Genomic DNA, 16,798 nt, shown 5'->3' on the forward strand with positions numbered 1-16,798 from the left:
ATAATATAAATGATATCTTAATTGGTTATTAGCAGATCTGTAATTTTCTAAGGTCTTCTCAATATACGTTATCTCAATCCAAAGGAAGGCTCTAATGTCGAAAAGCAGGCACCATGTTAAGGCAGAAAGGGTAATATAAATTAGGGGGATGGGCAGAGCACCCCTGAAGTCACATCTAACAGACAACTGCCCACCCAAAGCAATCACTGGCTATAAATGATGATTCAGTTCCCCACTGTGGAATTGCTCAGCCACTGACCTCATATCTATGGACCACTCTCTGCGCCCTGGTAATTTATCTTTTTATAAGCCAGCCTCACAGTATTTCCACAACATACAACACACACTTGGTAGGTACTCAACGAATGTGTGATTTAAACAAAATAGATACGTGAATGCTCTTCATTCTTTTGCTTTCCACAAATATCCTTAGACCATTAACTGAATATTTATCAGGTTTTTTAAAGACTCAGAGAAAAATATTTCACTTCCTAAATCAACAGCCCATTCCAATGTTAAATGCAGGTTTTTGAAAAAGAGTGAAGACAGCTATAATAATTCTGCACTTAACTAATTGATGGCTTTTGGAAAACTCATCCATTCAGAATATCAAACTATAGTGTCCAAATGTGTTCTCTTCCTGAAGAAGAAAAGGGAACAAGGCCACCCTGAGACCCTCATCCAGAACTTGTTAACTTAAAACAGATTTAAAATAAAGATACAGATTTCACAAGATTGCTCATAGGATTCCTAGAGATTAGAAGAGACATGGATAAGTATCAGCTATGAGAAAAGACAGCAGAAAAACACAGAAATCATGGGTGACAGGCATGCTGATTGAAACCCACTCCATCCATTCCACCAGCCATGTGATCAAATTCCCTTTGCCAATAGTTGTTTAGAAATGACCTAATGCCATTTCAATGTGACCTAATACTGGCCAATAAGAAGCAAGAGAATTCTACTGAGGGATTCTTAGAAAGGCCTCCTCTCTTTTAAGAAAGAAACAGTGAAAAGACAGTGACGATCTTCTTTCCCTGGACAATGTCTTGTCTGGGTGTGTCATTACTACTACACAGTGGGGCAAAAGTAGGTTTACAGTTGTGAGTACATAAAACATAGAGCTTATTCTTGTTATTATTTATTAATTAGTGTATTATTTTCCATATTAAGAACTGTAAACCTACTATTGCCCACTCTGTATGAAGAGGCAAGCCTGGGGGCAAAGTCAGCACACCAGAGAGTAGAGGACCTGGGTCACTGATGACAGTGACTGAATCAACTCACCCAAAAGCTCTGTCTCTGAACTTCTTGTTCTGAGAGACAATATATTTCCTTACTCGTGAAACCAATTGAAGTTAAGGTTTCTGCTACTTGTAGCTCAAGGCATCCTAACAGTTATAGGATACCAAATAGGAAAGAATCTCCAGATATTAATTACACTGGAAATGTTTAAGTGGTAAAAGGGGTATGGTGACTCCACTTTGGTCATATTGATTTTATACTTCGAGAAAGGTAATTGTGTGATTTACTATAGTAATTGGATAAGAAGCAGTATGGATCAAGCATATGCTCTTTGTACAGTTTCCTGCCAATAAATCTGAAAATGAACTTACTGGATCAGAGAAGAAATTGTTTAGATTGGAAGGGCAGATGAAGTGCTTCCCTGACAAGGTAAAGCTAAAGGAGTTAATCATCACCAAGTCCTTATTACATAAAATGTTAAAGGGACTTATTTAAGAAAAAGAAGAAGATCAAAACTATGAACATTAAAATGACAGTTAACTCACAACTATCAACAGCTGAATCTAAAAAATCAAAAACAAAAACAAAATCAGGAACAGAATCATAGATATGGTGATCATATGGAGGGTTATCAATGGGAAGGGGGGGAAGGCGAAGAATGATGGAAAAGGTACATGGATTAAGAAGCATAATTGGTAGGTACAAAATAGGGAATATTGAGAATAGTAAAGGAAAAGGAGAAGCCAAAGAACTTAAATGCATGAACCATGGACATGAACTAAGTGGGGTGGTTGCTGGAGGGAAGCGGGACACCAGACAGAAGGGGGTGAAAAGGGGAAAAAATTGGGACAACTGTAATAGCAAAATCAATAAAATATACTTGAAAAATAAAATAAAGTCTACTGCTACATAATTTAAAATTTTTTTAAGATAAAAATGTTTCTTCTAGCTTTCTCTTGCTGTATTAAATAATGTCATAATTTTTTTTAAAGAGAAATGGATTCTGCACATGTGAATAAAGAACTTTTTGCATGCTAATAGCATTTTACCAATCAATCAATTCACCTCACTGATAACATTGAACTTCCACTCCTGATTCTCTCTATCCTGACAAGACAGTTCATTCCACAGTCAAGAAGCTGAGCTCTCTCTTTCCAAAGCGTCAGTGGTAATGTGTATGTGACAATGATAATTTCAGTCCATGAATCTACTGCTTTGCCTTAGAAAGTCATGTAAGTTTTCTACTCCTCACAGGAAACAAGACTATAATCTATTCAAAGAGTTTGCATTATTTTTAGCCAATTCTAACTACCCACTTCAATCTGTTCATTCTTCAGTTTATATGAATTTTAGCATTTGCTTTAGAATACTATTCATATCATAAAATAAAATGTGATGATCTATAAAAATAACCTACTTTAAAATAGGAATAAAGAAGATGGCCAATTAAAGTGTTATTAAACTAAATAAGTTTACTTTTTAAAGGATTTCAATGCTTGCACTTCTAATGATTCATTAAGGAAAAATACTTAATTTTACATTGTTCACACTCTGAGTACAGCTACCATGCAGCTCTACTCCCTAAAATGATGCTGCTAATGAAATAGTCTTTGAAGCTGTATTAGTTTCTTATTTCTACTACCACAACTTAGTGGCTCAAAATGATAAATTCATTATCTTACAGTTGTTTGGGTCAAAATCTGAAATAGGTCTTGAGGTGTTGAAGCAGGGCTGTGTTCCTTCTAGAGGGTCAAGGGGAGAATCTATCTATTTGCCTTTTCCAGTTTCTGGAGGCTGCCAGCATCCCTTGGCTCATGGTCACATCTTTCTGACCTCTGCCTGTCATCACATCCTCTTTTCTGACTCTGACCCTCTTACCTCCCCCTTCTAAGGACACTTGTGATTATATTAGGCTTACCCAGATCATTCCAGATAAAGTCCCCATCTAGAGATCCTTAACTTAATCACATCAGCAAAGATTTTTTGTTTTTGTTTTTGTTTTTGCCATGTAAGATAACCACAGTAACTGATTCCAAAGACTAGGATATAGACATCTTTGGGGAGCTGTTATTCCACCTACCACAAAATTCATCACAAACAGGGGAGGTTTTCTTTTATTTCATCTAGTCTGAGAGTATTTAGGAAACTGTATAAATTAATATCTATCTAGAAGTTGTTACTGGTTTTGAGTTATGAAGAGATACTCTTGACACTCCAAGGGAAAGTTGATGAGCTAATAAAATTTCAGACCCAGACACTACTCAAACACAGTCTTCCTACAATGGGGAAAAGAACAGCTTGAAAGATTTTTGTTCCTTGTTTTGGTTCCCAGAAAACCCACAATGCTAAAGCCATGTGGAAAAAGATGAATTTTCCAGGAAGAGAAGTGACAGTAAATGGTAAGAGATGTTTAGAGAAATGGTAAATTGTTGTAATAAGAATAAATCTGATATAAAACAATGTGTTTGCCAACCCATCTGTATATGCCATGCTCTCTCATCCCTCCACTGCTTTTGTGGGTATTCTTTCTTTGGCCTCCTTCCCCTGAACACTATCTCCTATCTATTCATCCTACAAGTGACAGCTCTGCACATTCCAAGCTGGTATGAATAAGCCTCTTCTGCATTTCTGCTCTGCCCTCTTACAGCCACTTTTAGTAGAGAAACCCTCCCTGCACTGATGCCTTTATGAAATGGGCTCTGCTCTAATCAAGAAAAGGTACTGCCTTTTTAAATCTGTGTTCCAAATGCCAGGCAAAGTTCCAGGAACATGGTAGGTGCTCAGTTTGGTTTGTTAGAAAAATTAATTAAGCAAATCTAAAAGACAGTTCATCAAAGACTTCTATAAAGGAGAAAAGATGGCTTTAAACATTCTCATGCATGTTTCTTTAGTTCTAAGAATTATTAAAAGGATTCTTCCTTAAATGGCAAACCTTTAAATGTTTTGCCAATTCCAGTCTGAGCTTGGCTTATGCTACCCAATCACGTGATAAACAGACACTGTGATGTTTCCATTCCATACTCATTTTAATGCACTCACCCTTTCTCACCTGATCAAAAAGAAAGTTTTCATGGGAGAAGAAGAGCAATCTTCAAGAAATCAGATGGAATAGGATTATAAATTAGAAGCTTCAACCAGGCACCAAGACACACTAGTATGATATTCCAGAGTGACGTCCTAGACCAGCGTCCACATTTTCAATGAAATCCCCCAAAACTAGTTATATGACTCTTAAATATAACTTCTGCTACAATGAAGATCATAAATGGACCTACCTGTTAAAGACTAAGAGAATTTCAGAGAGGGGGTTTTCTTTGGAGAATGGGTCACTTTACCTCAGGCCAAGAGAGTGAGGCCTCAAGGAATCACCCAAAGCTTAATAATGTCTCTTCCAAAAAAGCCAAGAGGAGACAGACAGGGGAGCTTCCCTGCTGACAGGGAAGAGAGTGCCAAGTTGGGGTCAGCCTGCAACCACAGAGTCTCTCACTGGAAGTGCAGTCCACGCACAAGAGAGAGTAAGCATGGGGTTGTTTGCACACTGACTGTTAAATTAGGCTGTGTTTGACAATGGAGTACAACCACAAGAATGAACAGACAGGCCATCAGACTAGAATTTCCCCTAGGGAGTAAATTCTAGCAGGACAAAGGATGACAAAATACATCTGTTTTCTGCTCCAGACCACTCACACTGCTTGTTAAGTGTACTGGTTATACACATTTCCTCCCCGTTTGTAAGTCTTCCCAAAGCCCATTGCTGTCCTCCAGCTGGGAAGAAAAGATGGAATTCCTTCCAAAAGTTAGGTAAGCATACTTTCAATTGGAGGCTGGAGCCTGGTTATTTAAGAGCATTCAGTATAAACATATTGAAGAAAAACCGATAACTTTCTCCTGAATGAACCATCCATAAACATTAACAGAAAATCCATTTTGCTCCATAATCAATGTTACCTTAGAAAAGTAAAAGGAAGGGAGGAGGGAAAAGGAAACACTCATGACTCTTACCCAGGCCCTGATTCTGCTGTTCCCACTCGATGGTGTCTGGCACCTGGTAGGTGGCTCTGTCTAGAAGGTCCACATTTTCCGGCTCTAAGCCAGGTTCCTGGGATGTGACGCCAGGGAGAGTAAAACCACGCAGCTCAGAGTCACCATCCAAGCTTTCGTCCATGGAGTTGGCATCTTTATCTTCTTCATCTTCTTCCTCATCTTCCTCTTCTTCATCTTCCTCCTCCTCATCCTCTTCATCCTCATCTTCTTCTCCCTCTGGACAAAAAGAAGTCAATGAGAAACATGAAAAAATACAGTGACTGCAAAGGAATCTTATAAAATAAACCAAACAATACAAAATAGCCATGCTTAGCCTTTTAAAACAAACTGTATAGCCAAGTTGGAAATATGAGTTTAGTAGAATTTTGTGCCCATCATTTTTTAAATTTTTTTATTGGTTTTATTAGGGTGACATTGGTTAACAAAATTATATAGGTTTCAGGTGTACAATTCTACAATACACCATCTGTATATTGTATTGTGTGTTCACCACCCATAGTCAAGTCTCCTTCCGTCACCATTTATCACCACCCTTTACCCTCTTCCACCTCCCCCACCCCCTTCCTCTCAGGTCATCACCATACTATGAGGAGTTATTTTTGCTTCATCCCTTCACCTATTTCACCCAGCCCCACATATTAGTTTAGGTAATATGTATTTTTCTTAGTTGTATTTCTATTTACAAGGGTAGGAAACAATTCCTTCCTGTTTTCTGGAGGTCATTAAAGGTCCCAGTCCCTTTATATCCTATAATACTAAACAAGAGAATTCATTATGTTGGCACAATTTTCTTTTCACTCTTCTTCTGCATCAGTGAGCAGAAGTCACAACCATGTTAAGTGAGAGGTACATAAATCCATTCCTGAAACTTCTCTTTATGTAGAAGCAATCCAAGAAACTAGAAATAATTACATCAACATTCTGGTCCAACTCAAAAAGGAATTGAGAAATGGTATGTTGATTAAGGATCCTCAGAAAAGCAACACAGTTGAAAAAAATCATTTTCGTTACTATCATTATAAGAGTTAAATTCACAATTTGTGATTTTCAATGCTTCAAGTGCAGTAGGTTTAGGGAACATAAGATCCCCGACTTCATTTTCTTTCACCAATTTTAGTTTTCTAGAAACACTGTGAGGCCCCACCCTCACCAGGCATGGACTCCTGCAGCCACTGAGGAATGCTGAGACTCTCCTTTGCTGCTTCAAGACAATTTTCTCCACACATAACATTTTTCATCCATCATTTACAAGGTTTTTTTTTTTAACTTTTAAGAAAGTATTACATCTAATCTTTCCCATTCCTATCCTATAACTTTGTAGGACTAATACCTGTCACTATTTCAATAATTCTAGAAATATTTTTCTAGCACCTCGTTCCATGCACTAGGGATAGAGCAATAGTGTCTCTGCCTTCATGGAGCTGATAGAGCACTCAAAACAACAAACAGCAAACAGATGTATATGATACAAATTACACCCTGATTAAAACTGGCAAACAGAAAAACAAATACCATATGATCTGCCCTATAAGAGGAACCTAATGAACAAAATAAACTAATGAACAAAATAGAACCACAGGCATGGAAACATGGAACTGACTGAAGGTGACTAGAGGGAAGGGGTGGGGGGATAATGGTGGGAAGAAAGGGAAGGGACTAATCAAAGAACGTGTATGAATGACCCACAGACATGGACAACAGTGTGGGGACTGACTGTGGGAATGGGAGGTGGGATGGGCCAAGGAGGGCAAAGGGGGAAAAATTGGGACAACTGTAATAGAATAACAATGGAAAGCAACTTTAAAAAAAGAATTGTTATAAAATGGCAACAGTGTCTCTCTCTGCACTGAGGGATAAATTGATTTCATGACCAATATAATAAACTTAATGTTTCTATCTGAGGAAAAAACACTGGCAAACAGAGAAAATGCCAGGTACTGCTATTTTAAATGGGGAGATCAAGGAAATCTTTTCTGATAAGGGGAAGTTTGGACAGAAATCATGCCAAAATAATGAATTCTCTTGTTTAATTTAGGTTAATTTAGGAAGAGCATCCCAAGCAGAGGGTAACAGGCAATAGGAAGGACAAAAGCCTTGAGGCAGATGTGTGCTTGTTGTAGTCAAAGAACAGGGAAACCCAGTTTGGCGGGGGGGGGGGGGGGGGGGGGGGGGGGGGCAGGAAGAGACAGAATCTTAGGAAATGAGGAGGAAGGGGTAGGCAGGGGCCAGATAGGACATATTTATAATAAATTATTCTGCCTGCAGGGTGGAGAACCGGCTATATCAAAGCAAGAGATAAAGCAGGGAGACCCATTCGGAAGCTATTTCTTTTAAAACCTAGGTGACAGAAGACGGTGCTCTGGGCGAGGGTGTATAGTCCTGGATGTGGGGAGAGGTGGTCTGATCTGGGATGTGATTTGAAGGTAGAGCCCTGCTGATAATTACAGTATGGGATGTGGAAGAAAGACCCCACTTTACCGAAAGTGGGACTATAAGATAAAGAGCAGAATCAAGAATTTTATTTGAAACCATACTTGTGTGATGGCCATGCCTATGACATCAAACGAAAGTGTTGGAACCCTAAGGAAGGTCAAAGCTACAGATAAAAATCTAAGAGTCATCAATTTATAAATAATATTTAAAGCCTTAAGACCTGCTGAGATCCCCAGAGAATGAGTGTTGGGAGAAAGGGAAGTGGTCTGGCCCAAGCTCTGGGCAATCAAAACTTTAGACGTTGGCCAGTAGAGGGAGATCCAGTGAAGAAGACAGGGAAGAGATGGGTGCAGCAGAAGAAAACCAAGGCACGTGTGGTGTCAGGGAAGCCAAGTGAAAAAAAACAGCTCTGAGGGGCTGAGTGAAAAAGTGAGAATGTCTGATGTCTGTCTGGCCTGGACATGATCTCTGCCTTTGACATTTTGGAGGTCATTAGAGAATGTTTACAAAACATGTTTCTATGAAATGGTAGGGATGAAAGTAGGACTAGAGAGATTGTAAAGATAATTAGAAAAAAAAGTTAGTGGATACAGTAAATATAACTCCTACAAGAAATTTGAAAAAGGGAGGGCCACTAGGGGTCAGCTGAAAGGACCAAGGGTAGGTTATTAGAATTTGCCTGTAAGCTGACAGGGAAGATCTGGTAGAGAGGAGGAAACTGGTGATGCAGGAGAGAGGGGAGACAGCTGCCGGAGGAATGTCCTGACTCATGAGTTATCACGCAGGGGTTACACGTGTGGATCCGGAGCCACAAAACTTACCATGGCCATGTGACTTTGGAAAAGTTACTGACTTTGGTGTGCCCCAACTGCCTCCTCTTTAAAACTGGTATGATTCCTACCTCACAGGGCTGTTGTAACGACTACATTAGTTAATAGGCACATGGTGGCCACTCTATAAGGTTAGCTGCTGCTTTGCTATTACTGCAAGGGGATGGGAGCCAGTACACAACTGCTTCAGGTGCCTCCTCCCCTGCAGCGGGCACAAGTGTGCATGGGATTGGGGGGTAGATTTGGTAATGGGGGTATGTGAAAGTATTTTCATATTTATTTTATTTTCTCAGCCAAATACAAAAGCTGGAAAGGGAAAGAGAAATGTTGGTGATTTGAGGCGAGAGGACAAAGTGTGAAATAATCATCTTGAAAAATGGGTGAATGAATTCTCTGGAAATATGTGGTAGGACCTCCAGGCAGCCCTATGGGATCACTTAGGATTTGACAGCATAAATTTAAGGTGAGGCAGGTTAAGGTGGCTCTGTGTTTTTCTCCAGCCACATTCAGTCGCTTGGGTACAGGCATTGGTAGACAGGTTGAGTAAGGAGAGCGATTTTAACTAGTGCCCAATTTTACTAAAAGAGCTCAACTGGAGAGGGGTTGGGGACAGAGGTAGTTGACTGAGTGTGAAGCGAGTCATTATAAAGATGGATCAGGCAAAGGATACAAACTCTCAGTAATAAAATGAATAAGAACTGGGATCTAATGTACAACATGGTGACTATAGTTAACAATACTGTATTGTATACTAGAAAGTTATTGAGTATATCTTAAAGGTTATTAGCACAGAAAAGGTAATTATGTAAAGGGATGGAAATTAACCTTAATATTGTAATGATTTTGCAATATATACATGTATTAAGTCATCACATTGTACACCATAAAATTACACATTATATATAAATATCTCAACAAAGCTGATGGACCAGGGATTCTTATTAAAGAGAAGTTGAGTAGGAAGTTTGATAGAGAAAAAGTAATGGGGTCATTGGATTATGGAGAAAATTATCATCAAGACTATTTGATGACTTTGATGACTTTCCTCTTATAGACAAAAAATGGTCATAAGCTTTAAAAATTACTTGCAAAGCATTGTAAAATCATTTTTTGTTAACTTTCATCTTCACAAACCCAAGAGGGCTGTACTTGACAGAATAATTGTGACAATATGATAGTGATTCCCTGGGGATGCAAAGGAAAAGCCAGAGCTCTGAGCCCTGAGTTCCTAGCTCTCATCTTTTGACCACTGTCACCCCTCAAGGACAACTTCTACTCTGTCCTCAACATATTAGATTAACTCCTTCTCTTTAACAGAGCTATATGATCTAGCGATCCCACTTGTGGATATATATCCAAAGGAAGCTAAATCATTATCCCAAAGATATAGCTGAACTCTCATATTCATAGCAGCAATAGCCGAGGTGTGGAAACAACCTAAGTATCCACCAACAAATGAATATGTATTCATAACAATATACCATATATACATATATATAATATGTATGTATGTATATAATGAAATATTATTCAGTCTTTAAAAAGAAGGAAATTCTGTCATTTGCAATATGGATGAATCTGGAAGGCATTATGCTAAGTAAAGTAAGTCAGACACAGAAAGAAAAATACTGCATGATGTCACTTATATGTGGAATTTTTTTTTAAGTCTAACTCATAGACACAGAGAGCAGAAAAGTGATTGCCAGGGATCGGGAGGTGAAGTTGATAAATGGATAGAAACTTTTGGCTATAAGATGAATGAGGTTTGAGGATTTAATGTAAAACATAGTGACTGTGGTTGATAACACTGTATTGTATAACTGAAATGTGCTGAGAGTAGGAGTGAAATGTTCTCCGAAAATAAAAAAGTAAACATGTGAGGTGATGGGTGTGTTAATTAATGCAATAGTAGAAATCCTTTTACTATGTATGCATGTGTCAAACCACCACACTTTAAATATCTTACAACTTTAATTGTCAATTATAGCTCAATAAAGCTTGGAAAAAGTAAAGTTCAGAGCTAATAAAAATAATGCAAGGGACCTTGGCAGTCATTTTACTCCATTCTTTTGCATTCCAAAGAGAGGGCCTCATCTAAGCAAATCTAGGCCAACAAAAGGTTGCTTACCTTCATGGTGTGATTTGGAGGATATTGCTTAAGTCAATGTGTATCTGTGACATTATCTCTCCCACCCTCACCCACCATGGCAGAGCCTTCCTTCTCCTCCTCCTGACCTGAAATGCCTGGCAAGAGATGCCTAAATCCGAGTCAGACAATGAAACCAGGGAGCCCTCTCTCCAGAAATGCCCTATCAAAAGGACCCTGACTGACAGCTGTGTCCTAACCCACAGCAATACTTTGTACATAGACGGGCTCTTCTTCTAAGAAACTCAAATGCTTTGTAGGCACTATCTGCCTAACTTATATTATTGACTAAACAGATAGCACATTTACAAGCTCTGTTTTACTTACAACCTACTTAGATAGTGCTATAACTGCACTAGGTGCTCAAGTATGACATCAAACAGGTTTGTTAAACCTTGGAATATTTGACTCTAGTCAGGCCTGTCTTCTTTTTTATTGCAAACATTTCCGCCTACAGTTACCAAAACCAAGAGTTTTAATTTTGTTCAGGTCCAGGGACATTAGTTAACTCCCAACAAAATCAATAGGAGATATGGGAAAAAATTTGCCTATGATCCCAGCCTGAGTAATCTGACTCTACTACAAAGTCCAGCTGCCATTTAACAGGCAGTCCCCACCAAAGGCGCTCCGTTTTTCTCATTCTGTTTTTTAACGCAGTTTAGGTACTTTTAGATTTCCAGAAGGTAGACACATAGCTAGCATTCCTATAGTATTACTAATGAGTCAAAGGAGAACCCTGGGTTGAGACCATGTCATCTCAACAATGGGAGTTGGAGGAACCCCAGCAGCAATATGTGTTTCCCAACATAACCTGTCTATTCTACCCTTGAATAACAAGAAGGATCTCACCTACTTTCTGTCTCTTTGGAATTGCAATGATTAATTTGAATCCTTTTCTTTTGCCTATCTAGTCACTAGTTTTAAGTGTTAAAACTCACTTTTGAGTGGCCCTTTTCTTTCCTTGACAAAGTTTCAAATTAAATTTAAGGTAGATAAATTAAAGCACAGGAAGAAGAGGAAGGATAGCATGAAGAGTCAGGGTGGCTTCTCTGGGCGGAGGCTGAGTGTGCATTAGTCTTTCCCCCTAAAGGGAATGGCTGTGACACAGCCCAGTGGCATAGTTCTAAAAGAAGACACATTCATTGGACTGTGTTTTCCTGGGAACCCTATACACTGGTACCTCGGTACTCATTAATTCGTTCTGGATCTCGTGATGAGAACTGAAACCAACGAGTATCAAACAATGAGTATTTTCTCTTTTGGGGCAGCATCATGACTCATACAAGTTTTATCAAGTGCAGCAAGTCCGGAGCAAGTGCCAAGTGCTGAAACATTTTTTCTCATCAAAATGTGACAAGTACAGGGTTTGACGAGTTCTGAAGTCAATGAGTACCGTGGTATGACTGTACCAATATAACCAAAAGCCACTCAAGCAAAATGGTTTCCACATATAAATGGTAACTGAAGCAATAGAAATGGCACTGCTTTTATTTTCCGGATTTTTTTTTAATTTGGTCATCAAATTAGGAACAAGACTTAAATACCCAAGAAGAAAAAATTAAACCTCTTCTGAGGCCATGAAACAGTTCTCCAGCAGATGGCTCTCTGGGATCATAAGGGTTTGAGGAATACCAGAAGTTTGCTGAACACAAAGCTCAGCAACCCATAAAGGTAAGCCGACTTAAAGAGTTTACAGGCTTTCATTACATTTCTAAAATCTTAGATATTCCTACCAGCTAAGTGCTTTTATATTTTCACCATGTAATATTATACATATATATGTATGTATGAAAAGATATACAATATTTAAGCTTAAAAAGCTTAATAAACTTAATACTAAAAAGAATCCCAGAGAACTCACCATTTAACTTAAAAACTGAAATATTACTAACACTATTATATCTATCTGCATAATCCTCTATCATCTTAACCAACTTCTTCCTTTTAGTGACATAAAAAATTATTGGATGTTATTTTCTGGGACTTTTTTTCTCTTGGATTTACGGTTTTAAGTTTCACACATCTTGGAGAAAACACTGGTTTGTTTCTTGCACACTGATTTATGGTATTTCACTATGCAAATATGTCGCTATTTATTTATCCTCATGTCAATAAACATTTAGGTTATTTAGTTGTTGCCAGTTTTTTCCTGTTATGCATAGTGCTGCTATGAGATTTTAGAGATGATCTCTAAAGTAACTATTCAAAGGTTCCTCTAGGATATATTTCTAAAAGTGTCTAGGTCAAGTGTTCAATGCTCTAAATAATGTCTAGATAAATTTCTTTAGCGCCACGTGATCACCAACTTTTGGTGTTGTCAAGTGTTATTTTTTTAATCCAGTGTATATAAAATATATCACCATAGATGTAATTTGCATTTCCATAATTACTTATGAGGTTGTGTATCTTGATCATATGTTCGTGTATCTCAGTAAAATGCCTATTTATATATTTGCTCGTTTTACTTTTGGGTTGTCTGTCATTTCCTATGGAGATTTTTTTTTTTTTTTAGTTCTTTCTATTCTAGACACTGATCCTTTATCAGTAATATATGTATTACATATCTTCTCTAGTTTTAGAAGTTGTATTTTCACTACCATTCTCATACCTTAAGTTTTTAGTTTAATATAACTGCATTTATCAATATTTTCTGGTTAGCAATTTTGTGTCAGAAATTTTTAAATCCTTCTGTATCATTAGTTCAGAATATATTCTATAATTTTTCTCCAATTTGTAAGTTTCACTTTTCACATCTGTTTTTAAACCATATGGAATTGATTTTTCAATCTGATTTTATTTTTTTCCATATGGACAACCAATTGTCCCAGACTTTTATGAAAACAAAATGCTTTTCCCTCTGTTCTGCACTGCCATCTCCATATATACCAAGGACACCCATAGTGCCTGTTTCAATGCTCTATTTTGTTCCACTCGCCATTTTAATTATTTCTGTCCATGGCCACACAGTCTGAATATATACAGAAACAGTGAGAGCTTTATAAGTGTTAATATCTGGTAGAGCAGGTGCCCTTCCTCCAATATATTCTTCTTTAGTTGTGCAATGGCTATCTGGGGGGCTTTGCTCTTCTGTACAAGTTTTACAAAAAGTTAGTCAACTTATTGTGAATTAATGAAATGGAAAAATAAAATAATAAAATCTTATTTTTATTATGTCATTCCTTCAGTTTTCTTTGGGACTCTTTTGTCTTTACAGCTTAAGGTGAGGCTGCTTAGCTCATTAATTTTCAGGCTTTATTCTTTTCTAATAAAAGTTTTAAAGGCTAAATATTTTCCTTTAAATATCTCTTCACCTTCATCTTACATTTAATATAACAGTTCACCACAATTCAGCTCTAATTATTTTTATTTTCTATTACGATTTTTTCTTTGATCCATAGTTATTTAGAAATTTTTTGTAAAGGTATGGTGTAATTTATCTTTTTTATTTTTAATTTCTAACTGAATTGAACAGCCATCAGGGAATGTGGCCTGCATATATCAATTCCTTGAAATTTATCAAGATTGCTTTAAGGACTAGTACATTGTCAGTTGTTGTAAATACTTAATGTGTGCTTGAAGATAATGTATATTCTCTAATACTTGGATACAGTATTTTATATATATCCATTAATGCATTTTGTCTTACATTTTATTCTGTTTGAAAATTTCAACAAATTGAATTCACTACATAAAAAGGATTACATACATGACCAATTGGGCTTATCCCAGAAACACAAAGTTGCTTCAGCATTTGAAAATCAATCAGTATAATTCTCTGTATTAACAGAAAAACCATTTCATCATTTCCATAGAAGCAGTAAAATAGATTCAATAAAAGCATTTGAAAAAATCCAGTATCCATTTGTAACCAAAAATCAAACAAACAAAAAAAAAGTTTTAGCAAGCTAGGAAAAGGAGAAAACTTTCTCAAGTAGGTAAAGAAATCTCCAAAAACCCACAGCCAAGCTTCCTATTTAGTCCCCTTGTATTTACTGTCATTTTTGATATATGAATTTGTTCCTTTATTTGTTCTTTAATGATCTTCCAGGTCACTAACTCTCTTATTATATATTTAACCATTTAATTATTAAAGGTTTTTCCCCAATGATTACATTTTCATGTTTTATTTGGTTCTTTTTAAAAATCTGCTAGATCATTTTAACTAACCTCATTACTTGCTCATTTTTGTGATTTCATCATTTGTTTCTTTAAACCTTTTATACATGATTAATTTGTATTCTATTTTGATAGTTTTCATATCTTAAGTCCTAGGTAGAGAGTAGGCCAATCAATTGTTTGCCTTTTCTGCTGACTCCCCCTCATGGCTATTTGTTTCCTTGTTTGTTCGTCTTGTATTAACAAGCTTGTATCTGCTTGGTTATAATCTGTGGGAAACCTATGGAGCTCAATTAGGCATATTTTTTTCCAAAGGGGATTTGCATTTGCTTCAGTAGTGAGTCAAGTTGTGATGCAAACCTGGAATAGAAAGCACATTATTTGGATAGAGTACTATTCCTCTTTTAAAGACACAGGTTTAAGGTGGAGATTTCAATGCAGGTCTCTCTTCCTGCTGCTATTTCTCCTCAAGCACCTTTGCATTTCCAGAACGCTTACTCCTTAGAGCTCACTCTTAGTATTTCAGCTTGGGATGAATCAAGTTAAAAATTACAGTTCTTGGAGGAGAGCATTCCCACAAGCCCTTCTGGGCTACCGGGAGTCTCCACCTCTCCCCACTTTCCCCCTTTTCTCCTTTTCCCCTTTTCCCCCTGCTACATCGGGCCCCTCAAGGTGGACTGGGAGCTTCCCTCTTACCTCTAACCCCTTTCCTTCCCTTCCCTCAATAAACCTGGTGCAAAAACCTAAAATAAAAATTTTAAGAATTACAATTCTTGGAGAGTTTTCTGACCATGTGCAATCTTATTCATGCATTAAAGCCTATGTTTTACCCCAAATCTAACCATTTTGCTATGGTAGGGGCCATCAGAGCCTTCATCAGAAGCTGAAATCCAAATAATGTGCTTTCAAAAGCATCCATATCATCTCCATTTGAAGTGCGTCCAACCAGTTGAGTAAAAGCTCTTATTGGCTTTTCAAACCCCACTCCAGTTTCTCCAATTTCAAACAGTCATAAGAACATCTGTAATCTGGGTGCATTTTAAAATTAAATTAAAATCTCAAATGTTATTGTTCATTAAATATGCTGCTTTAAACATTTCTGTTAACTTATTCATTTCCCTTTTAATGCCTCTTCACAGTGATTTTTAAAAGCTCCCTATATTAATATATACAAATTTCATGAGAACTTCTTACTAAAGTTTAAACTTCTCATGAACTCTAGAGTAGTAAATATAATTAGAAACTTCCTGCATTCTAACCTTAACAATATTTAAAAGGTATATGCATGAGAAAATAAAAAAGCTGTGACAAGATTATCTGTTCACTTCAAACACATACCAAAATGTTTTAGATTCAACCCATGTTATAGACGATGTTTAAATGTTTTCTTACTTTGTTTAATATTCCTTCCTTTAAATTAGAGGATTCTGCTATTGATAACATCATCTCCTATATCTGGTTAGCAAGTGAAAAGGATCAGTGTACATAACAACCCATACATCTACCGGACATAATCATTGTTCAGCCTTGACTCCTATAATTGGTGTTCTCCGATGTCTTCTGTAAATCCTACCCCAAATTAAATTGAGTTCTTAATGGATTCAGCCCTAGAGCAATAATTATAAGTTCCAGGGTCTAACTCATGCTCATTAAACAACTCACTTTGATTTCAGATGACAGTCTTTCATGTATTCACCTCTGGGAAGTAAGACTATAGCAATATTATTCTATTTCTCAAGGGTGCTATAAAGTGAAACATAGAAGCTACACTAATATCGTATCCATAATTTCTGAACCATCCAGAATAAAACCTTCTCTTCAATAATTTAGCAGCCTTAAAAGAATATTTGCTTTAAGCAAACATATACAGAATTTGTATATAAAAATCCACGTAAATATAGGTTGGTTAGGTTAATTATTAATTTTTCAAAACTATGTACGAAAGTAGATTCCCTTTCAAACTTTGAAACATGACAACTAATTC

General features: G+C 37.0%; 1 protein-coding gene across 1 annotated transcript in view; it reads right to left on the reverse strand.

Moving 5' to 3' along the window:
- The window catches only part of ARMH4 (armadillo like helical domain containing 4), a 114,095-nt gene that overhangs the window by 67,830 nt on the left and 29,467 nt on the right, over window positions 1–16,798 (reverse strand). Inside the window, exon 5 of the mRNA XM_090272061.1 lies at window positions 5,248–5,505. Coding sequence (XP_090128187.1) covers window positions 5,248–5,505 — 258 coding nt within the window. The remainder of the gene's footprint in view (window positions 1–5,247; window positions 5,506–16,798) is intronic.

This window comes from Furipterus horrens, unplaced genomic scaffold (assembly GCF_987537825.1).
Source record: "Furipterus horrens unplaced genomic scaffold, mFurHor1.1.pri manual_scaffold_3, whole genome shotgun sequence".
Lineage (NCBI taxonomy): Eukaryota > Metazoa > Chordata > Mammalia > Chiroptera > Furipteridae > Furipterus > Furipterus horrens.